This window comes from Pecten maximus, chromosome 1, assembly GCF_902652985.1.
Source record: "Pecten maximus chromosome 1, xPecMax1.1, whole genome shotgun sequence".
Lineage (NCBI taxonomy): Eukaryota > Metazoa > Mollusca > Bivalvia > Pectinida > Pectinidae > Pecten > Pecten maximus.
The window spans coordinates 15,815,470-15,841,599 of NC_047015.1; the positions used below are offsets into that span (position 1 = coordinate 15,815,470).

Consider the following 26,130-nt stretch of genomic DNA (forward strand, 5'->3'; position numbering starts at 1 on the left):
TAATAAGTGATAGTTTGTCCGTCAGACTGTGTGACGTGGTGGTTATAATATTTGATAGTTTGTCCGTCAGTCTGTGTGGCGGGTTGGTTTATGTAATTACAATATAACCTTGGGACTCCTGTGATAGATTTGTTTAGTCTATGTTGATTCCGTGTCGTAGCTATCCGAGTACGAGGAATAGGATGACGACGTCTCCGTATCTGTATTGGCTAGGAAACTCGGCTCTTCGGAAATCTCGCTAAAGTAAGTTGGACTTTCCGTGTATGTATCACTGTCAGATGATATATCACTACCGAAAATCTGTTCACGTGCCTGGAATCTGTCTGCGTAAAAAGAACGGTTAGATTGCCGTCCTTCCCCTTTGGACATGGATTCAGCTGCCAAAGTCGTTGAGTTTTTCAGTGACGTATTTGACGTCGACAACATCAATAATTTTGCTAGTTTTGCCTCTCGCAACAAAGAGTCCGAAGGTGATTTGGGCCGGTATTTTCCCGACTCTCCGTCCATCAGGTCGGTATCGCCACACACTCGCTGTAACATTTCATTGTGCCAAACAGATCTACTTGTCCTCCGTAAGCTCAAAAGAAAACTCCTCCGTAGCATTTTATCCTTGTTGGATATTTTAGGCTTGCTGGGTTGTGACGTTAAGGCGATAGCTTTTCTTATTCTCTGTAAAGTCTCACTGTCCACATCCGGGCCATCTTCTGTATCCGAGTCCCTGAGCATCACACTAGTCTTGTTCAGTTCGTTCCTCCAAAGTCTTCCAACATTTTGACGCAGTATGGGTGGAAGTTCCAATACCTGTTTTAGTGAACATGTATACATGGGTGACTCGTCAACAGAATGTACACAACTCGACATCGCTAACGGCACGGCTTGTGTCTCGGAGGTTCTGTTTTTTAAGCACGGATGAGTGTCAGACGGAGACCTTATGTATGGTTTTCTAATGTTACCTGTTTCACGGCTGTCTTTGACCATTTTAGGTATTACAGTCCCTTTCCTGTCGCCTGCTCTCACCTCCAGGACGGTAAGAGGTAGCTTGGGAAGCCTCAGTGCATTGGCTTCTTCTCGAATAGGGACAAACTCGTTATGGTATACGTCAAATATCGTTTGCTGAAATTTGCTGAGGTTTTTTCGACATGCAACGTCCAATTTTTCTAAACTGTGCTGTAAATCTCGAGAAAACACCGAATTTTTATGATGAACCCGAAGCAGTCTTTCACTTCCCGCCAAAAAACTCACCCTGTTGGTCTGTCTGGACACCGGAACTCGGGACATCACTGCGCAGTTTGACTATACTTCAACAAAATAGTTGGGATCCTATTTACTACACTAAACGTAAGTTTTACGGACGTATTCAAATGTAGCCATGATATGCCCAAAATGAGTAGTGCTTGATGGATCTACCTGGTCACAGTGTCTGAACCAAATACCGAACACTTCGTATATACTTTTGACTGTGTACATTATAATTAACAGATCTACGTGTGAAATACAGTCTGTATGTGTATCGCACTCACAAGCATTCCACCAGAAATTGTGACGTGTTGTTTGTGAGATGTGTCGGTACGTATTTCTTCCCACGCTTGTGTCGCCTATCCGGATATCGTACAAAAGACAATGATGAGGAGATCAAGTGCGCGCTAGGCTTCTTATCATAAAATTTATGCACAATTAACTTCGTCAAAAGTATATCCTCGAACTTTTCATCAATTTCTGTTAATGTAACATTCCATAACATACCTATTGTATTGTTCAGAGGCGATTTGTAAGTATGAATGTGAGAAAGAGAAATTACTGCGATTTACTACGATGTACCAAATCACAGATGTACGAAACAGCGGTATGATATCCCTGACATCACTGACGGGTCACAAAAGGTGGAAACAACTGTATGATGTCCCTGACATCACTGACGGGTCACAAAAGGTGGAAACAGCTGTATGACATCCCTAACATAACTGACGAGTCACAGAAGGACGAGACAGCTGTATGATGTCCCTGACATCACTAACGGGTCACAAAAGGTGGAAACAGCTGTATGATGTCCCTGACATCACTGCCGAGTCACAGAAGGACGAGACAGCTGTATGATGTCCCCGACATCACTGACGAGACATAGAAGGACGAGAAAGCTGTATGATCCCTCACATCACTGACGTGTCATAGAAGGACGAAACAGCTGTATGATATGTTCCCTGACATCACTGACGAGACACAGAAGGACGAAACAGCTGTATGATATGTTCCTGACATCACTGACGAGTCATAGAAGGACGAAACAGCTGTATGATATATCCCTGACATCACTGACGAGTCATAGAAGGATGAAACGGCTGTATGATATATCCCTCACGTCACTGACGAGTCATAGAAGGATGAAACAGCTGTATGATATATCCCTCACGTCACTGACGAGTCATAGAAGGACGAAACAGCTGTATGATATGTACCTGACATCACTGACGAGTCATAGAAGGGCGGGAAAGCTGTATGATATATCCATCACGTCACTGACGAGTCGTAGAAGGACGAAACAGCTGTATGATATATCCCTCACGTCACTGACGAGTCATAGAAGGACGAAACAGCTGTATGATATATCCCTCACGTCACTGACGAGTCATAGAAGGACGAAACAGCTGTATGATGTCACTGACGAGTCACAGAAGGACGAAACGGCTGTATGATATATCCCTCACGTCACTGACGAGTCATAGAAGGACGAAACAGCTTATGATATATCCCTTATATCACTGACGAGTCATAGAATGACGAAACAGCTGTATGATATCTTTCTGACCTCACTGACGAGTCGTAGAAGGATGAAACAGCTGTATGATATATCCCTCACGTCACTGACGAGTCATAGAAGGACGAAACAGCTGTATGATATGTACCTGACATCACTGACGAGTCATAGAAGGGCGGGAAAGCTGTATGATATATCCCTCACGTCACTGACGAGTCATAGAAGGACGAAACAGCTGTATGATATCTTCCTGACCTCACTGACGAGTCGTAGAACGATGAAACAGCTGTATGATAAATCCCTCACGTCACTGACGAGTCGTAGAAGGATGAAACAGCTGTATGATATATCCCTCACATCACTGACGAGTCATAGAAGGACGAAACAGCTGTATGATAAATTCCTCACATCACTGACGTTTTCACAAACAGACCATTATTTTCTATATATACTCCATATTAAAGAGTTCCTTAAACGACAAACGCATAACTACAAAAGTAAAACGTTACATCAAACCATAACATATATATAACTTACATTATGAACTACTTGCAGACTCATTGTCGACATGAACACCGCACATTGACTCTTTTATTAAGTGACGGTGATGGATGGTATAGATGCCGAGATACATTGTAACTCAGTCGGTTGGAGCGCTGGTCAAGTTACCTTAGGTGAACGGTTCGATTCATCCTACCCATGCCGGTTTGTGTTTCTCGGGAAGCTGAGAAACGGAATGGCTGGTACTGTCGTGGTTGTGTGTAACTACTACAAGAAGACCCAGCCTAAAAATGGTCCCAATTTATACATTTTCTGACGCCAAACACATATCCTTTTCTTTTAGGAAGAATTTAACCATGTTTGGGGTCCTTCGTTCCGTACATTGGAGAAGTCGGGGATCGCTTTTGCGACTTATTTGCCCTAGTCTATTGGCGCACGAGTTACTCGAATATTCATGTGATTATGTTCGTAGATGACGTGTCCCAGATACATGTACATGTAGTTTGCGTGATTCAGATACGAGAAACACTTATCTGAAATGTTTTCTGCCATGATTGTCTCCTTCGCTTAATTCGCATTGCATCAATATAAATATGCATTAAGCCAACCGTTTTGTAATGAAATATTTTGTGTTGATAGACAAGGTGTTTATGTTGTATTTTTGGTGTATTGCTTACTTTTTGTCAGGCAGATATTGACAAGACCTGATTTTTCTGTAACGTTTGTAGATAAAATCACATTTCCCTTTTAGCGATGCTACCCATATCTAATTTTATCCCGCAAGGGTTTGGTGTTCCTTTCTCCAGTCCCTCTTGTTCAGCTTCTTCGATTTACCTGGTCTTGGATTTTCTTTGTATAACCTCTGTAACATCACTTTTTGTGGTCACGGTTTCCCTCATTACAAAAAATGTCCTGTCATCGTTATAAACAAAACCGCGATGCAGCCTTGTAGCAATCCACTTTGTGCGTGTAATTCGTGTCACCTGATCTGTAGATACTTGTACCAGACGGAAGTGAGCTAATGATCGTTAAGGGACGTATATATACATGTACATCACATACTGTACTGTGACATATGTGTAATTAGCTGTACTAACTGTGACATGTGTGTAATTAGTTGTACTAACTGTGACATACGTGTAATAAGCTGTACTAACTGTGACATATGTGTAATTAGTTGTACTAACTGTGACATATGTGTAATTAGCTGTACTAACTGTGACATATGTGTAATTAGCTGTACTAACTGTAACATGTGTGTAATAAGCTGTACTAAATGTAACATGTGTGTAATTAGCTGTGCTAACTGTAACATATGTGTAATAAGCTGTACTAACTGTAACATGTGTGTAATTAGCTGTGCTAACTGTGACATATGTGTAATTAGCTGTACTAAATGTAACATGTGTGTAATAAGCTGTGCTAACTGTGACATATGTGTAATAAGCTGTGCTAACTGTAACATATGTGTAATAAGCTGTACTAACTGTAACATGTGTGTAATTAGCTGTGCTAACTGTGACATATGTGTAATTAGCTGTACTAAATGTAACATGTGTGTAATAAGCTGTGCTAACTGTAACATGTGTGTAATTAGCTGTACTAACTGTAACATGTGTGTAATTAGCTGTACTAACTGTGACATATGTGTAATAAGCTGTACTAACTGTGACATATGTGTAATTAGCTGTACTAACTGTAACATGTGTGTAATAAGCTGTACTAACTGTAACATGTGTGTAATTAGCTTTACTAACTGTGACATGTGTGTAATTAGCTGTACTAACGGTAACATGTGTGTAATTAGCTGTACTAACTGTGACATATGTGTAATTAGCTGTACTAACTGTAACATATGTGTAGTAAGCTGTACTAACTGTAACATGTGTGTAATTAGCTGTACTAACTGTGACATGTGTGTAATTAGCTGTACTAACTGTGACATGTGTGTAATTAGCTGTACTAACTGTGACATATGTGTAATTAGCTGTACTAACGGTAACATGTGTGTAATTAGCTTGTACTAACTGTGACATGTGTGTAATTAGCTGTACTAACTGTGACATATGTGTAATTAGCTGTACTAACTGTGACATGTGTAATTAGCTGTACTAACTGTGACATATGTGTAATTAGCTGTACTAACTATAACATGTGTGTAATTAGCTGTACTAACGGTAACATGTGTAATTAGCTGTACTAACTGTAACATATGTGTAATTAGCTGTACTATCTGTGACATATGTGTAATTAGCTGTACTAACTGTAACATGTAGCTGTAATCAAATGTAAGTGTGTGTAAATCAAATAGTGTGTGGGGGGGGTGGGGGCGAATGGATTCTACTTTCGTTTCGTCGTTATAGTATATTGTGTGACAATTGTGTTTTACGTGTTGTAGGTTTTTCCATATAGCGCCTAATAAGGAAAGGGAGAATCCACGGTTTAGTCGTCTTTACTCACACAACGGCTTTACAACAAGAAAGCCATCACAATGATGACGTCCATCATTTCTGTCGTATATGCTGTGTTTTTCATGGTCGGGGTATCCACCCCCAATCGTGTGCCACGAAGAACCGGAGACCAGCCATCCCTTGGGAACTGCCTTTCGTTTAACTATGGAGGGATCAGTCGTGTCCACTGGTATGACTGCTGCAATAACTGTATTAACGGCATAAACAGCACGTGTCCAAGCACATACCACTCGGCCTCTAAAGAACTGTACTGCGATACGTGCGGCCGAGATACCGCGAAAGGAAATGGTAAACCGCGAGACAATGGTCGGGATTTCAGTTGTGGTGGGTGTGACGGTCAAACCCGAGTGGATCAGAAATGCAAGACATGGGGGAAAGGAATTCCGGGGTTTTGCTGGGCGTATTCATTATGTTTTAAAAAACAATGTGAAGGTAAATACAAGAACTGTGGTAATAGAATATGTGATGGAGGAGAGAACAAGGATAATTGTCCGATAGATTGCTGTGACTTAAAAAAGAACCCTTGCTGTGGTGAAGCTGGATGCTGTGCCTCGAAGTCCGGTGTCTCAGAGGGAGTAAAGGTGCTACTTCCTAACCTTAAACATGTTTTGTCTGTGGTGACACTGACCTTCATCATAACGGGCTAGAATCGTTAGGTTCCGAAACTTTTGAAACTCTCTAACACACATTTATGAAGCTGTGACGATATTGCAATCGTTCAACATATCTTTAATGTCGGATGTTTTGTCATTATAAATTGTAATGATCATTTACATGTAGTTCAAATAACAGTTAATAACAAAAATATTCCACGATTGATTCCAAATGCCAGAAATAAAAAAAAGGTATCACAATTGATACTTGTTATGTGAGAAGTTGCTTTCTTGTAAATTGACACGCAAGTATAGGTTTTGTTAAAAGTTTTTAGTATACTTTTTAATGTTACATATTGCCGGCGGTGATTATCCTTAAAAGCTACAGTGCCTGGCCATAATATAGTACGCAAAATACTGAATGTGAAAATGAAATAAATTCAGCTCTTCAATAAAAAATGTATTGTGAGAAAACGGGGTACGTACTGCTGGTCGGAAATGTGTCACGGGTAAGTGGGCCTTCCTCTTCTTGGTGTGAAGCCCCTCTAACAATGTTGACAATTAAGATGTCAAGGGATGCTAGTAAGATTTAAATTTTGTTTACGAGGGTTTCAAGGACTGGATGTGGTATGTGTACCTTGATGTCCCTTAGTGTGGTACATTGTGTTGCTGCTTCCGGGAAGGACGGGGGTCATGGATGTTCATGGTGTAAGGATGCACTTTTCTTGTTCTGGAGTCGGTGGTGAACTCTGTGGAGGATTTTGCTGTAGTTTATGGCGACATGTTGGTGAACGGTTTCATAGAATAGTAGTAGTCTTATTTGTAGACAGCCATTTTAGGTTGTCTAACACGTCTTGTACGGAGCTTGTGTTGTGGTTTTTGTACGTATCGCGCTGCTCTACATTGTATAATTAAGTTTGGGTTGTGGGGGTCCCATACGGAGAGCAGTATTCCAGTTTGGGTGTGACAATGGCCTTGTATGCGTGTTGATTTTAGGTTTCGTTTCAAAACTCCTAATGATTTGTTTGCGTTGGACGTATGTTGTCTTGTATGCTTGTCCCATTTAAGGTTATTTTGTAGTGTTATGTCTAAGTATTAGCTTGTGTCTACTTGTTGTAATGTGTTGTTGTGGAGTTTGTATGAGTATCTACCCTTTATTCGTTTGTAGATTTAGATAGGATATTCTATTTGTCAGAGTGAGTTTGTATGAGTTTCTACCCTTTATTCGTTTGTAGATTTAGATAGGATATTCTATTTGTCAGAGTGAGTTTGTATGAGTTTCTACCCTTTATTCGTTTGTAGATTTAGATAGGATATTCTATTTGTCAGAGTGAGTTTGTATGAGTTTCTACCCTTTATTCGTTTGTAGATTTAGATAGGATATTCTATTTGTCGAAGTGAAAGGTTATCAGCCTATCTTGTTCCCATTTGCCTGCTGCGCCCATGCCTTGTTGTAATTTGATTGCGTCATTCTTGTTGTATATTGTAAGGTTATTTTGCTTGCTTTGAGTATGATTTATAATAATTTATTCCTTTTTATATACATATATATAAAATATCGTTTTTCATTTATTTTAATTTTCAAAGATATCTTAAAAGTATTTTTATCTTTCATTGTTGGCCAAGTTGAATTCAAATGTTCAGTTAAACCTATACTGAAACAGATTATACTAACATTTTGTCCAGGTAATGTTTATATACAGTATAAAACAAAGCACAGCATGTTGACGGTGTGAGAATGACCCGATTGTACGATAAACCCGGGAGGGAGTCGACTTTTTTATACAGACCAAAAGTCAGTTCAATGTTTGTCACGACCTTACTTTGACAATACTGAATGTTCAATCGATTGATAATCCTGTTAAACGCTCATAGCTTCGTTCTATCAGATCATTTTACACCAGAATTATGCACTAAATTATGATTTCATTAATTATTTTCGATTATTGTACATTGTACACCGATTCATCATTGTGTCAATTTGAGTACCCCAAAATAAAATGTAAATATGCTTCCAAATTGAATAAGTTACAGCACAATAACCTCTCATTACTCTATGTACATTCCTATTTAATATATACAACAAATGTTCACCATTACAATTGTAGATCATTTTATTTCTAACCTCAAAAGCAGCACCTTAACATACAAATGACAAAACTGATCTAAGGTTTGAAACCTTGAACTTTTACAAAGAGAGCACTGTACATCCACAAAATCACAGACATGACCTAATTAACATTAACCTGTTATAAAACTCCACACCAAGTGTTTCACACTTTATGGTGTAACACACCACTATTTGTGGTATACACTGTAATGTCAGATTGGTTTGTCCAGTATGAGTTTTCACCAGGTTCTAGACAATATTATATCTACATGGTTAATGTTTTTCCTCGTCTAGTTTAATTCACCTTGTACTATAGGTAATGAGGAATGGCTGTTCAATATTCACCAGCTGTCAGACCTTCAGGGATTAACTGGATTTCCTAGCACCATCATTTATGACAAGATACACATCTGCTTGGCAAACCGAATAGGGATCAAACTTGAATTATCCAATTATATCATCAAGCACAAAGTCCCCAAAATGTTGCTACATATGCAGAAAAACAATGACTCTTTCAAACTTCACCTTGGGTATGCAGTGTACATACTGTTTTATAATCGTTTTACAATACAAGCTCTTCTATTACCAAGGGGAATGACTGCAGCATAAATTGATACCAAGTTACAATTTACACCATTTTACCTTCTCATGGACCAGGACCCCAGTGAATACTCTCATTTACATGTGATGTAATTTCATTTTGAAATTTACAATGAAATCCAAGATGAGGAGTTGGAAGAGTTGTGATAGTAAGGTTTCACGGACAGAATGAAGGACAGAGATTCTTATATAATGAACATTTATGCCCCGATCTTGTTAGTTGAAAATATAAAGTAATATTTTAAAACATGTATGCCCCGATCTTGTTAGTTGAATATACAAAGTAATATTAGAGTATTATAAAAGTCACATACTAATACAAGACCATAGGTGTTCCAGAGCCCTACTTCAGTGGGTGGGACCGCTAGATGACCATCCCTAAAAGGTCCCCGCCGGATAGTAATCACACATGATTCTTCATTGTGTCCCCGATTTAGTGTGTGTGTCCCACTCCCCTGACAGCAATGCTATCTGGGAAGCCACTACCTGTCAGCCAGTCATTGTCGCCTATACATAATATAGTACCTGTTGCAATGGACGGTAATTAGACTTAAACAGTGATCGGTGGAGGGAGGTGTTTCTTTACTCAGCATCACCACACTGCTAGTGACAGCCATTCATTGGTCACTTGGTAATTTACTTATCATTATATCTAGACCAACAAATGATGAACAAAGCAATAGTTAAGTATATCATAAATGTTTTACTCAAGTAAACAACCATATGATAATCTCGCAACTGACAAGCACATGGTTGCCAGTCGCAATTTTCTTTATAGTAATTGTGGAACTGGAAAACGGTACATACAATGAACAATTATAACACAAGTTTCAAAAAATATTTCTTAAAACTTCAAAAACTTAGGATTGATAATATTCAGCGGAAAATGCACTTTGAATTCATTTATAAAGAGTATTTATTGTAAGAAATATCACAGGAACATGTATTTAAAATAATGATGTGCTCTCTTAAAAATTCATCATAAAACCTTTAAAATTTCAATGAGGACTTCCTGATATTATTAACAATTTTTGTCTTTTGTTTACCTTTCAGATTTTTTCTCGCCATATTTCAATTGTAATTGTATTGCATAGTTTTGAAACTGCTTGCCAACTAATGTGTCGACTCTCAACACGTGTTAAATAGACCAATCTAAAGAAGATGTATTGCCATTAATAAATATTGGCCCTATTTTTGGTTTTGTTCTGCCTATTTTACCCTATTTTTGTCAACACGTACCCTCAATTGCTGGTCTGGAACACCTAGGTAAGACTCGGAGAATACCAAATTAAAAGAAAGTTTGATACATATCTACATTGGCACAATGAACATTTCAGTAAATGCAATCTTTACATAATAATACTGTCAAAAACTGTTGGAGTAAATTGTCTTACTTTTAATAAGTTCTTTGAAATTCATGTTTTTAACTCTTCATTTCAACAAAACTAAACAACCAACCTCACTGTCAGTGTAAATTTTACAGTATGTCAGGTTAATTATACCATGCCAGGTAAATTATACCAGATACATTGTACCATGCCAGGTTAATTATACCAAGTGTCAAGATTAATTATACCATGGCAGATAAATTTTATCATGTCGGGTAAATTATACCATGTCAGGTAAACTATATCATGTCAGATAAATTACACCATGCCAGGTAAATTATACCAAGTGTCAAGATTAATTATACCAAGTGTCAAGATTAATTATACCATGTCTAGTAAATTATACCATGCCAGGTAATTATACCATGCCAGGTAAATTATATCATGCCAGGTAATTATACCATGCGAGGTTAATTATATCATGCCAGGTAATTATACCATGTCAGGTAAATTATATCATGCCAGGTAATTATATCATGTCAGGTTAATTATATCATGCCAGGTAAATTATACCATGTCAGGTTAATTATATCATGCCAGGTAAATTATACCATGTCAGGTTAATTATGTCATGCCAGGTAAATTATACCATGTCAGGTAAATTATACCATGCCAGGTTAATTATATCATGCCAGGTTTCAAACCATGAGCCAACTATGTTGCAGGTTATAATTCATTATACTCTTTTCAACATAATTTTCATTTTAATTTTCTGAAAAATACCTGGTAGTAAAAAGTACAAAATCTAAAATTTAAATTAAAGATGAACAATTCCAAGGTGGTATAGGTATCCTATAAAGTTGATGGTGAAGTTAATCACTGTAACAATCATCCCCCCTGTTTGGGAGTCGTTACAGGAACTTCATTGTTTGGTTGTTAGGAGCTCAACAAGACAGCTTCATTAGCTTATATATAATATACAGATTGTTAACAGTTGAGCAATTAGAACTTGACAGAGCCCTCTGGCAAACTACTGTTCACAAGTCTGTAGAAACGTACATCATTCACAAGGCGTTGTACACTCTGGGTAAATGATGGCAAATCCTGAAATAAAACCAGAAATACTGTCAATAATAAGAATTATACAATTTTTACTTCCTTGATGAAGAATTTCGTAAAGGTGAGGTGATATATACATGAAAAACAATAAGTATATCATTTAGATTTCTGAACTCTTTCTATACCTGATCGAGCCTAAAGTTTTGGCCCAATATAGTCTTTTGGTTATTGTCCAGACCATCGTAGTCCCCTACAAACTGTGGTAAGAATTCTGCATAGAATTTTCCAAAGTCTACAGATGCCATGTTGTATATTGTCGTGACGATCTCCTCCTGGAGCAGGTCATGTGACCTGTGGACTAGAACTTGGAGAAGTACACTTATAAACTGGAACAACATCACATCCTTGAAGATTGGCTGCAATATACAATATAAACAATTTACACAATATACAAGAAATCCTAGAGGGAGCTTGATGCCCGCCATTGAATTAACTCTATTGGTTATATGTAACATAATTTTTTTCTCAACATTTCCCTTCTTTCCAATTTTCCTTTTAATTATTTAATAAGAATAGGAATTTACAAATAAAATCTTAGAGGAATCTTCTGTGAACAAGAAATATCAATAACAAACTTCAACTGTCAAAATACAAGATGGCCACCTGTCCACCATTTCGTTTCTGATCAGTCTCAAAATTCAATCTATATAACCATGGACCAAGAGGAAGGGAAAACTACATATCAAATTTGAAAAAGGTCAATTAAAACATTTTCTGAGAAAAAGCAGTAACAAACTTTATCCTGTTAAAATTTATACCAGCCACCTGACCGCCATTTCATTTCTAATCTGTCTCAACATTCAACAAACACAACAAGGGACTTAGGAGAACCTATACCTAAAAATTGAGAAAGATCCATTCAGCATTTTTAGGGAAATAACGGCAACAAGAATTGTAGTGGATGAAAGGCGATTAGAATAGCATACCACCTGATGATGGTGGGCTTTAACAACTGTCACAAGGATGGCTATCTATCCCCACCTGGAATCCCCATCCCAAATTCCCCCCTTGAGTCCCCATCCCAAATTCCCCCCTTGAGTCCCCATCCCAAATTCCCACCTTGAGTCCCCATCCCGAATTCCCACCTGGAATCCCCATCCCTAATTCCCCCCTTGAGTCCCCATCCCAAATTCCCACCTTGAGTCCCCATCCCGAATTCCCACCTGGAATCCCCATCCCTAATTCCCCCCTTGAGTCCCCATCCCAAATTCCCACCTTGAGTCCCCATCCCAAATTCCCACCTTGAGTACCCATCCCGAATTCCCACCTGGAATCCCCATCCCAAATTCCCCCCTTGAGTCCCCATCCCAAATTCCCACCTTGAGTCCCCATCCCAAATTCTCACCTTGAGTCCCCACCCCGAATTCCCCCCTTGAGTCCCAATCCCGAATTCCCATCATTAGTCCCCATTCCGAATTCCCATCATTAGTCCCCATCCCAAATTCCCCCCATTGAGTCCCCATCCCTAATTCCCCCCTTTAGTCCCCATCCCAAATCCCTACCTTTAGTCCCCATTCTGAATTCCCATCATTAGTCCCCATCCCTAATTCCCCCCTTTAGTCCCCATCCCAAATCCCCACCTTTAGTCCCCATTTTGAATTCCCATCATTAGTCCCCACCTCAAATTCCTCCCTCGAGTCCCCACCCCGAATTCCCCCCTTGAGTCCCAATCCCGAATTCCCATCATTAGTCCCCATCCCAAATCCCCACCTTTAGTCCCCATTCCGAATTCCCATCATTAGTCCCCATCCCAAATTCCCCCCATTGAGTCCCCATCCCTAATTCCCATCATTAGTCCCCACCCCAAATTCCCCCCATTAGTCCCCATCCCAAATTCCCCCCTTGAGTCCCCACCCCGAATTCCCCCCATTAGTCCCCATCCCAAATCCCCACCTTTAGTCCCCATTCTGAATTCCCATCATTAGTCCCCATCCCAAATTCCCCCCTTGAGTCCCCATCCCTAATTCCCATCATTAGTCCCCACCCCAAATTCCCACCTTGAGTTCCCACCCCGAATTCTCACCTTGAGTCCCCACCCCAAATTCCCCCCTTGAGTCCCAATCCCGAATTCCCCCATTTAGTCCCCACCTCAAATTCCCACCTTGAATCCTCACAGTGAGTTCCCATCGTAAGTCCCTTCCGTGAGTCCCCACCCTGAATCACTACCCTAATTGTGTGGTTAATTAGTTCCATCTTTATGATTGGGATGTAAATAGCTTAGATTAGTAAGGTACTTACACATTTGCATTAATTCATATGTAATAAATATTTTTCAATAAACAAAATGTGTATTGTTTCAAGAGCAATAAATCAAGAAGAAAAGAATCAGTCATATTTCACTTAAGTAAAGTTTTCAGTTTTCAGTAAAGTTCACTTGATTAAACATAGGAAAGTAAGAGATATGTATTAGACTGACCTTCTGGTATAGCTTCCACTTAGAGTTGAGCTGCTGTAGGGAGTTAAGGTTCTGTCTAAACACTTCTATATCAGACTGCAGGAAGGACTGTCCATATGACTACAATCAATCAAATAACCAACCATTCAAATAAGAAAGCCAGTGTCCAGCTACAATACCAAGCTGTACTACAGCTGTATTGAGTGTAATCAGTAAGAAACACTCAACTTTTGACAATTTTTATTTCTAAAAATAGCTACTACAGCAGGAATTCTGATCAATTCCAGTGATATGCCATCGGTGTCACTTGACTGAAGGAAACTCAAAATAGATTGAAAGAAATGTCAAAATGTGGATGCAGAGATGCAGTATCAGCCACATAATACAAAGCTGATAAACAGACCCAATGGATATTTACTGATGGTGTCCTTTTACCATGAAATTGGATCTGGTGACACATATTCTTATTTGATTGCATTTGGCGGTATGAATCACTAATTTGATATCAGGATTCAGATGTAATAACAAAAAATTCAAATATGCAAATTGACTAAGTCTAGTTTGATCAATATCGCCCATTCTAGGTGTAAAAATAAACTAAGTTTACCTGTACTAAAAATTTAACTTATCAAAATTGTTTAACCCCTTAAGATTGTTGAAGTTTTATCATTTATCAACTTAAACCTATTATGTTGATAGTACTGCTTCCTGAATCAGAAATCTTTGATACCTTTATCCAGTAAAATGTATTTAAAAGAAAATGTTACATCTTAAATGTGGGATATGTGGAAGAAAGAATCTGATATACGGTATGTTTGTGTGTGCATTGGCTTCATCACTGTAGTTCCAAATCTACTTCTGATGTAGGTCAAAGGTCACAATGTGGGTTAGAGTGACCAACTTTAATTTTGGTATACAACACACTGCCTCACACAGGTGAACCCCTGTATGCACCAAGTATGGAGTGTCAGAAGATTAAGTGTAGGAAACAGAGACCAGACATATTTCTTTGATGTAGGTCAAAGGTCACAATATAGGTCAGTGACCTATTTTTAGTCTAAATAAGTTTGTTTAAGATATCTGATTTGTTGTACAATTAAGTTGGTATAAGATATCTGATTTATTGTACAATTAAGTTGGTATAAGGTATAAGATATCTGATTTATTGTACAATTAAGTTGGTATAAGATATCTGGTCTGTTGTACAATTAAGTTTGTATAAGATATCTGATTTGTTGTACAATTAAGTTGGTATAAGATATCTGATTTGTTGTACAATTAAGTTGGTATAAGTTATCTGATTTGTTGTACAATTAAGTTGGTATAAGATATCTGATTTGTTGTACAATTAAGTTGGTATAAGATATCTGATTTGTTGTACAATTAAGTAGTTATAAGATATCTGATTTATTGTACAATTAAGTAGTTATAAGATATCTGATTTGTTGTACAATTAAGTTGGTATAAGTTATCTGATTTGTTGTACAATTAAGTAGTTATAAGTTATCTGATTTGTTGTACAATTAAGTAGTTATAAGATATCTGATTTGTTGTACAATTAAGTAGTTATAAGTTATCTGATTTATTGTACAAGTAAGTTGGTATAAGATATCTGATTTGTTGTACAATTAAGTAGTTATAAGATATCTGATTTGTTGTACAAGTAAGTTGGTATAAGATATCTGATTTATTGTACAATTAAGTAGTTATAAGATATCTGATTTGTTGTACAATTAAGTAGTTATAAGTTATCTGATTTATTGTACAATTAAGTTGGTATAAGATATCTGATTTGTTGTACAATTAAGTAGTTATAAGATATCTGATTTATTGTACAATTAAGTAGTTATAAGATATCTGATTTGTTGTACAATTAAGTAGTTATAAGTTATCTGATTTATTGTACAATTAAGTAGTTATAAGATATCTGATTTGTTGTACAATTAAGTTGGTATAAGTTATCTGATTTGTTGTACAATTAAGTAGTTATAAGTTATCTGATTTGTTGTACAATTAAGTAGTTATAAGATATCTGATTTGTTGTACAATTAAGTAGTTATAAGATATCTGATTTATTGTACAATTAAGTTGGTATAAGTTATCTGATTTGTTGTACAATTAAGTAGTTATAAGTTATCTGATTTGTTGTACAATTAAGTTGGTATAAGTTATCTGATTTGTTGTACAATTAAGTTGGTATAAGATATCTGATTTGTTGTACAATTAAGTAGTTATAAGATATCTGATTTGTTGTACAAGTAAGTTGGTATAAGATATCTGATTTATTGTACAATTAAGTTGGTATAAGATATCTGGTCTGTTGTACAATTAAGTTGGTATAAGATATCTGATTTGTTGTACAATTAAGTTGGTATAAGATATCTGATTTGTTGTACAATTAAGTTGGTATAAGATATCTGATTTGTTGTACAATTAAGTAGTTATAAGATATCTGATTTATTGTACAATTAAGTAGTTATAAGATATCTGATTTGTTGTACAATTAAGTTGGTATAATATATCTGATTTGTTGTACAATTAAGTTGGTATAAGATATCTGGTTTGTTGTACAATTAAGTTGGTATAAGATATCTGGTCTGTTGTACAATTAAGTTGGTATAAGATATCTGGTCTGTTGTACAATTAAGTTGGTATAAGATATCTGGTTTGTTGTACAACTAAGTTGGTATAAGATATCTGATTTATTGTACAATTAAGTTGGTATAAGATATCTGATTTGTTGTACAATTAAGTTTGTATAAGATATCTGATTTATTGTACAATTAAGTTGGTATAAGATATCTGATTTGTTGTACAATTAAGTTGGTATAAGTTATCTGATTAATTGTACAATTAAGTAGTTATAAGATATCTGGTCTGTTGTACAATTAAGTTGGTATAAGATATCTGATTTATTGTACAATTAAGTAGTTATAAGATATCTGATTGTTGTACAACTAAGTTAGTATAAGATATCTGATTTATTGTACAACTAAGTTGGTATAAGATATCTGGTTTGTTGTACATTTAAGTTGGTATAAGTTAAAGGGATTTAGCATTTAAGGGATGACGAAGTGTTTTTTTTTTGTTTTTTTTGCAGTACATTTAATTTTGTGCGAGAATCTTTCTTTGAATTGATATAAGTCACAAGTGTACATGATGGTAAGTGTGACTTACCTGCATGATAAGTGTAAACTGACCAGCATTCACTACTTCCTCAGTTTTGGATTGAAGCATGGTCAAAACTGACCCTTTGAAGAAATGTCGCCAGTTATTCATCAACAGAGTGTGGAGCAGCTCGTAAAGCCCTTGTTTGATATCAGGAGTTGGGCGCTGGAAATATAAAATATACCATCCTCACTTGGCTTTATAATATACCATCCTCACTTGGCTTTATAATATACCGTCCTCACTTGGCTTTATAATATACCATCCTCACTTGGCTTTATAATATACCATCCTCACCTGGCTTTATAATATACCGTCCTCACTTGGCTTTATAATATACCATCCTCACTTGGCTTTATAATATACCATCCTCACTTGGCTTTATAATATACCATCCTCACTTGGCTTTATAATATACCATCCTCACCTGGCTTTATAATATACCGTCCTCACTTGGCTTTATAATATACCATCCTCACTTGGCTTTATAATATACCATCCTCACTTGGCTTTATAATATACCATCCTCACTTGGCTTTATAATATACCATCCTCACTTAGCTTTATAATATACCGTCCTCACTCGGCTTTATAATATACCGTCCTCACTTGGCTTTATAATATACCATCCTCACCTGGCTTTATAATATACCATCCTCACTTAGCTTTATAATATACCGTCCTCACTCGGCTTTATAATATACCATCCTCACTTGGCTTTATAATATACCATCCTCACTTAGCTTTATAATATACCATCCTCACTTAGCTTTATAATATACCATCCTCACTCGGCTTTATAATATACCATCCTCACTTGGCTTTATAATATACCGTCCTCACTTGGCTTTATAATATACCGTCCTCACTTGGCTTTATAATATACCATCCTCACTTGGCTTTATACATAAATGGATGTAAAATATTGGTGTTAAAGAGAATAGATTTTGATTTTAAAACTTCTGCAGTATTTATTTGACAATCAACCTATGCCTGATAATAAGCTTGTCTACACCTATTGAAGTTCATTATCAAATGAATGGTGACAAATGTTCATGTTCTTGAAATAAACTGAATTGTACATAGAGTCAAAGATTACATGCCAACCTTTTTGGCTTGTTACAGGATAGAAAGAGAATATCACTAGGACAAGAAACAGGATAGAGAGAGTATCATTGTGACTAGTAACAGGATAGAGAGAGTATCATTGACTAGTAACAGGAGAGAGAGAGTATCATTGTGACTAGTAATGGGACAGAGAGAGTATCACTGTGACTAGTAACAGGATAGAGAGAGTATCATTGTGACTAGTAACAGGACAGAGAGAGTATCATTGTGACTAGTAACAGGACAGAGAGAGTATCATTGACTAGTAACAGGAGAGAGAGAGTATCATTGTGACTAGTAATGGGACAGAGAGAGTATCATTGTGACTAGTAACAGGACAGAGAGAGTATCATTGTGACTAGTAACAGGATAGAGAGAGTATCACTGTGACTAGTAACAGAAGAGAGAGAGAGAGTATCATTGTGACTAGTAATGGGACAGAGAGAGTATCATTGTGACTAGTAACAGGACAGAGAGAGTATCATTGTGACTAGTAACAGGACAGAGAGAGTATCACTGTGACTAGTAACAGGACAGAGAGAGTATCATTGACTAGTAACAGGACAGAGAGAGTATCACTGTGACTAGTAACAGGATAGAGAGAGAGTATCATTGTGACTAGTAATGGGACAGAGAGAGTATCACTGTGGATAGTAACAGGATAGAGAGAGTATCACTGACTAGTAACAGGACAGAGAGAGAGAGAGTATCATTGTGACTAGTAACAGGATAGAGAGAGAGTATCATTGTGACTAGTAACAGGACAGAGAGTATCATTGTGACTAGTAACAGGACAGAGAGAGTATCATTGTGACTAGTAACAGGACAGAGAGAGTATCATTGACTAGTAACAGGATAGAGAGAGTATCATTGACTAGTAACAGGACAGAGAGAGAGAGAGTATCATTGTGACTAGTAACAGGACAGAGAGAGTATCATTGTGACTAGTAACAGGATAGAGAGAGTATCATTGGCTAGTAACAGGATAGAGAGAGTATCATTGACTATTAACAGGACAGAGAGAGAGAGAGAGTATCATTGACTAGTAACAGGATAGAGAGAGTATCATTGACTAGTAACAGGATAGAGAGAGTATCATTGACTAGTAACAGGACAGAGAGAGAGAGTATCATTGACTAGTAACAGGACAGAGAGAGAGAGTATCATTGACTATTAACAGGACAGAGAGTATCATTGACTAGTAACAGGACAGAGAGAGTATCATTGTGACTAGTAACAGGACAGAGAAAGTATCATTGACTAGTAACAGGACAGAGAGAGTTTCATTGACTAGTAACAGGACAGAGAGAGTATCATTGACTAGTAACAGGACAGAGAGAGGAAGGTCATTTGTATCATAACACCACCACCACGGTTACAATGAAGTATGATTTATTTTATTTACCTGTGATATGATGGGATACACATGGTCCATACATATAGATATCACATTGGGTAAGAAAGCTTTGAATGCTGAGCCTGGCTCTTGTACAATCAGCTCAAGGATCTTTAGAAATCTGTAAACAAGTTGTATATGTCCACTAATTAACAGAGCACTTGATTAACTACATACATACATGCATTTGTATAATAAGGAATAATTGTTATTCTCTGTATTGTTTATTATTCTCTGTAATTACATTTAATCAATCTTTAAAACCTTAATGATTAAACCCTGTCTAGAGAGGTCACCTGTATCATAACACCACCACAGTAAAACCTATCTAGAGAGGTCACCTGAATCAGAACACCACCACAGTAAAACCTGTCTAGAGAGATCACCTGAATCATAACACCACTACAGTAAAACCTGTCTGGAGAGGTCACCTGTATCATAACACCACCACAGTAAAACCTGTCTGGAGAGGTCACCTGAATCAGAACACCACCACAGTAAAACCTGTCTAGAGAGATCACCTGAATCATAACACCACTACAGTAAAACCTGTCTGGAGAGGCCACCTGTATCATAACACCACCACAGTAAAACATGTCTAGAGAGATCACCTGAATCATAACACCACTACAGTAAAACCTGTCTGGAGAGGTCACCTGTATCATAACACCACCACAGTAAAACCTGTCTGGAGAGGTCACCTGTATCATAACACCACCACAGTAAAACCTGTCTAGCGAGATCACCTATATCATTACACCACCACAGTAAAACCTGTCTAGGAAGGTCACCTGTATCATAACACCACAACAGTAAAACCTGTCTAGGAAGGTCACCTCTATCATAACACCACCACAGTAAAACCTGTCTAGGAAGGTTACTTGTTTCTTAACACCACAACAGTAAAACCTGTCTAGGAAGGTCATCTGTATCATATCACAGACACAGTATAACCTGTCTTGAGAGGTCACCTATATCATAACACCACCACAGTAAAACCTGTCTAGACAGGTCACCTGTATCATAACACCACCACAGTAAAACCTGTCTAGCGAGATCACATATATCATAACACCACCACAGTTAAACCTGTCTAGAGAAGTCACCTATATCATATCACAAACACAGTAAAACCTGTCTAGGAAGGTCACCTGTATCATAACACCACCACAGTAAAACCTGTCTAGCGAGGTCACCTATATCATAACACCACCACAGTAAAACCTGTCTAGACAGGTCACCTGTATCATAACACCACCACAGTAAAACCTGTCTAGAGAAGTCACCTATATCATATCACAAACACAGTAAAACCTGTCTAGGAAGGTCACCTGTATCATAACACTGTTACAGTTAAACCTGTCTAAAGAGGTCAACTGTATTTTAGCATTACTATTCTCTATAAATAATACCTGTGCAAGTACAATCACCTCGGTACTTATATAAAGTATAGTCAGCTTACTTTTCTATTAGTTTTGTGAACGTCTATATTACCAGTCAGTACTTATATAAAGTATAGTCAGCTTACTTTTCTATTAGTTTTGTGAACGTCTATATTACCTCGGAACTTATATAAAGTATAGTTAGCTTACTTTTCTATTAGTTTTGTGTACATCTATATTACCTCGGTACTTATATAAAATATAGTGAGCTTACTTTTCTATCTGTTTTGTGTACATATATATTACCTTGGTACTTATATAAAGTATAGTTAGCTTACTTTTCTATCAGTTTTGTGTACATCTATATTACCTCGGTACTTATATAAAGTATAGTTAGCTTACTTTTCTATTAGTTTTGTGTACATCTATATTACCTCAGTACTTATATAAAATATTGTTAGCTTACTTTTCTATTAGTTTTGTGAACATCTATTTTACCAGTCAGTACTAGAAAAAGTATAGTTAGCTTACTTTTCTATTAGTTTTGTAAACATCTATATTACCTCGGTACTTATATAAAGTATAGTCAGCTTACTTTTCTATTAGTTTTGTGAACATCTATATTACCTTGGTACTTATATAAAGTATAGTTAGCTTACTTTTCTATTAGTTTTGTGTACATCTATATTACCTTGGTACTTATATAAAGTATAGTTAGCTTACTTTTCTATAACTCGTTGAGCTGCACCGCTGCCTTGACTGATTGTCTCTGCCAACTGTTCTCTGAAAAAAGTTTTAAGGAACATTTTAGTTCCAAACTTATTGTAGATAATCCATTTGGAATTTGACAATTGAATAAAACCGACAAAAGTGTACTGCATCAGTCTGTTTTTCTTAATTTTAGTAAATACAATTACGTATCTTCCTTTGAGATAAAAAATGAGTTTTCAGGGAATTTGTTTGAAGAGCAAAAAAGCAATGAAAAGAGGTGTGCATGTACAAGAGATAAAAGCAAATCTACTATTGTTATGCAATATTTATAATTTATCAAAACAGATTTCTGGTATAGATCATTTCTTCATAGGCAGGAAAGGCTCCAGTACCTGGTGAAGAGCCCCATAAAGGTCTGTATTGTTTGTTCTGTAAATGGCACTCCCATCTGGACCCTCAATCCTTGGAATAATGCCAGGAAAAAACTCATGAAGTTATCAATAACATCTGAAACAAGGAATAAGTTGGAGTTTTTATATTGATAGAAATACATTATACTAAAGTATACCCGTAGCTGTGACCATGGAGATAGATCAATATCATTCATCTAAATAAACTGTTTAGATAAAATGATAGCCCTTCATTCAAGCATGCTACTGGCCTAGTATCATGACCCCAAACCTCTTGGTTATTCAGAAGAAGTTGTAGTAACGAGATATCAGTATCTATATAGTAGTAACAAGATATCAGTATCTATATAGTAGTAATGAGATATCAGTATCTATATAGACTAGTAGTAACAAGATATCAGTATCTATATAGACTAGTAGTAACAAGATATCAGTATCTATATAGTTGTAGTAATAAGATATCAGTATCTATATAGCTGTAGTAATAAGATATCAGTATCTATATAGTTGTAGTAACGAGATATCAGTATCTATATAGTTGTAGTAATGAGATATCGGTATCTATATAATTGTAGTAATGAGATATTAGTATCTATATAGTTGTAGTAATAAGATATCAGTATCTATATAGTTGTAGTAACGAGATATCAGTATCTATATGGTTGTAGTAATAAGATATCTGTATCTATATAGGTGTAGTAATTAGATATCAGTATCTATAAAGTTGTAGTAATGAGATATCAGTATCTATATAGTTGTAGTAACGAGATATCAGTATCTATATAGTTGTAGTAACGAGATATCAGTATCTATATAGTAGTAACAAGATATCAGTATCTATATAGTTGTAGTAACGAGATATCAGTATCTATATAGTTGTAGTAATGAGATATCAGTATCTATATAGCTGTAGTAATTAGATATCAGTATCTATAAAGTTGTAGTAATGAGATATCAGTATCTATATAGTTGTAGTAACGAGATATCAGTATCTATATAGTTGTAGTAACGAGATATCAGTATCTATATAGTTGTAGTAATGAGATATCAGTATCTATATAGTTGTAGTAACGAGATATCAGTATCTATATAGTTGTAGTAATGAGATATCAGTATCTATATAGTAGAAACAAGATATCAGTATCTATATAGTTGTAGTAACGAGATATCAGTATCTATATAGTTGTAGTAATGAGATATCAGTATCTATATAGTTGTAGTAATGAGATATCAGTATCTATATAGTAGTAACAAGATATCAGTATCTATATAGTTGTAGTAATGGGATATCAGTATCTATATAGCTGTAGTAATGAGATATCAGTATCTATATAGTAGTAACGAGATATCAGTATCTATATAGCTGTAGTAACGAGATATCAGTATCTATATAGTTGTAGTAACGAGATATCAGTATCTATATAGTTGTAGTAATGAGATATCAGTATCTATATAGTAGTAACAAGATATCAGTATCTATATAGTTGTAGTAATGAGATATCAGTATCTATATAGTTGTAGTAATGAGATATCAGTATCTATATAGTTGTAGTAATGAGATATCAGTATCTATATAGTAGTAACAAGATATCAGTATCTATATAGTTGTAGTAATGGGATATCAGTATCTATATAGCTGTAGTAATGAGATATCAGTATCTATATAGTAGTAACGAGATATCAGTATCTATATAGCTGTAGTAACGAGATATCAGTATCTATATAGTTGTAGTAACGATATATCAGTATCTATATAGTTGTAGTAATGAGATATCAGTATCTATATAGTTGTAGTAATGAGATATCAGTATCTATATAGTAGTAACAAGATATCAGTATCTATATAGTTGTAGTAATAAGATATCAGTATCTATATAGTAGTAACAAGATATCAGTATCTATATAGTTGTAGTAATGAGATATCAGTATCTATATAGGTGTAGTAATAAGATATCAGTATCTATATAGCTGTAGTAACGAGATATCAGTATCTATATAGTTGTAGTAATGAGATATTAGTATCTATATAGTTGTAGTAATAAGATATCAGTATCTATATAGTTGTAGTAACGAGATATCAGTATCTATATGGTTGTAGTAATGAGATATCAGTATCTATATAGTAGTAATGAGATATCAGTATCTATATAGTTGTAGTAATACGATATCTGTATATATATAGTTGTAGTAACGAGATATCAGTATCTATATAGTTGTAGTAATAAGATATCAGTATCTATATAGCTGTAGTAATGAGATATCAGTATCTATATAGCTGTAGTAATGAGATATCAGTATCTATATAGCTGTAGTAATGGGATTTCCCTATACAGTTCTGATCATGAGATATGAGTTTAAATGTAGTTGTATTAATGAGATATTAGTATCTATTTATACCTTTGATGGCGATATGAGTGAACATTTACAAAGTTATATCAATTATCAGTATAGATAGCAATAAATATTGCTCTGTGATATTCAACTAAATTCTTCAAATTTATTAATTAATTATAACATATATATCTCACCTGGTTGTTGAAGGTACACAGGAAAGACCAGTAGCGCCACCTGTATGACTTCCTGTAGAGACTGATAACACAACTGTTTACTTCTCACTACCTCCCCCGCTATAGCCTCAATCCAGTCCTCAAAAACATGAAGTGTTTTCTTGATAATTGGCTTAGCTGTCAACACAACAGAAATAAGTTAAATAATGGTGACATGTACCTAAATGATCAGGAAAAGACTTCCTAGTCTGTGCCTACAGATGGTAGTTCAAACAGAAGACCTGCCATAAAAATTATACCCGTAATGCACATTTAAAGTATCATTGGATAAATATATCTATTTTTCTCTAAAACAAGATTGCTATGGCATAGCCAAGTTTCCCACACTGCTGCAATACAAAAATCATTATAGAAATCATACATGTCAACACATCCAAAATGAGGGAGAAAGTGCGTGAAAAAAATCGCAACATTTTTGTTGCATTTAGGTGATGTTCCTCATGAGCTTGTGCAGGTGGTAATTACCTCGGGCTACAATTTGATATTAAAATTTGACTACAATGGTTAATTTTAAGGAATAATAATAATAATAAAAAAGAATAGAAAAAAATGATTAGGTAATTCTTTTAAAAATGGTTTTTAGAAATTTCATAGAGAGGAACTGTATTTAGTGAATTAATAATGATGTAGTCACTTGAAATCTGCAACCATTAAACAAAAGTAACTACTTATCTCCTGATTTTTTTTTATTTTGTTCTAAAATATATCCTAATGTATTTATCAAATTATCTCCCTTCCTTTCTCAAATAATAATTACACAGTAATTTATTAATTTTTGTTTTACTACTAGTTCTATTGTGACATAAAACAAACTTCTTAAAAAGTGTTTTTTCTGAAATGTTATCTACAATATGTATATACTAAATATGTGTTAGCAAGAACAATCGTTTTCAAACTTGAATTAAAGTATTGTCAATATAAACCTTCTATATAAATATGGTAAAAATCCATCTATAAATGTAGAATTTAGAGAGCTAAAAAGAATTTGGTTAGAAAAAAGTTTATCAAGGACAGTCACTCCCACAAACATTAAGTGATAACACTCGTTTTTGAACAATATCTAGGCATCTTCTATACAAATTTGGTTAAAATCCACCAACAAATGTCAAAGGCAGTAACTTGTTACTTTCCTTCTATATAGTCTTGTTAGATCAAATGACCTTCCAGAAACCGGGCTTTGTTAGACTTAACCACCGTCTTACAGAACCTTGTTAGACCTACCCACCCTCCTCCTTCAGAACCTTTCTAGACCTACCATCCTCCTCCAACTGGGCCTTGTTAAACTTACCCACCCTCCTCCTTCAGAGCCTTTCTAGACCTACCATCCTCCTCCAACTGGGCCTTGTTAAATCTACCCACCCTCCTCCTTCAGAACCTTTCTAGACCTACCATCCTCCTCCAACTGGGCCTTGTTAAACCTACCCACCCTCCTCCTTCAGAACCTTTCTAGACTTACCATCCTCCTCCAACTGGGCCTTGTTAAACCTACCCACCCTCCTCCTTCAGAACCTTTCTAGACC

General features: G+C 35.9%; 1 protein-coding gene and 1 long non-coding RNA gene across 2 annotated transcripts in view; one reads left to right on the forward strand and one right to left on the reverse strand.

Annotated features, from left to right (window-relative positions):
* The first annotated feature begins 3,089 nt into the window (after positions 1-3,089).
* LOC117325940 lies at positions 3,090-6,591 on the forward strand. The gene is made up of 2 exons (XR_004532399.1): positions 3,090-4,266; positions 5,652-6,591. It is a non-coding gene; the product is annotated as an uncharacterized LOC117325940 (long non-coding RNA).
* A 1,822-nt stretch (positions 6,592-8,413) lies between these two features.
* The window catches only part of LOC117325942 (exportin-6-like), a 55,610-nt gene continuing 37,893 nt past the window's right edge, over positions 8,414-26,130 (reverse strand). The window contains exons 17-24 of the mRNA XM_033882474.1: positions 24,572-24,727; positions 22,026-22,140; positions 21,646-21,705; positions 19,550-19,661; positions 17,047-17,202; positions 13,891-13,989; positions 11,600-11,830; positions 8,414-11,459 (exon numbers count right to left, since the gene is read on the reverse strand). Of these exons, the coding sequence (XP_033738365.1) occupies positions 11,358-11,459; positions 11,600-11,830; positions 13,891-13,989; positions 17,047-17,202; positions 19,550-19,661; positions 21,646-21,705; positions 22,026-22,140; positions 24,572-24,727 (1,031 nt within the window). The 3' untranslated portion in view covers positions 8,414-11,357. The remainder of the gene's footprint in view (positions 11,460-11,599; positions 11,831-13,890; positions 13,990-17,046; positions 17,203-19,549; positions 19,662-21,645; positions 21,706-22,025; positions 22,141-24,571; positions 24,728-26,130) is intronic.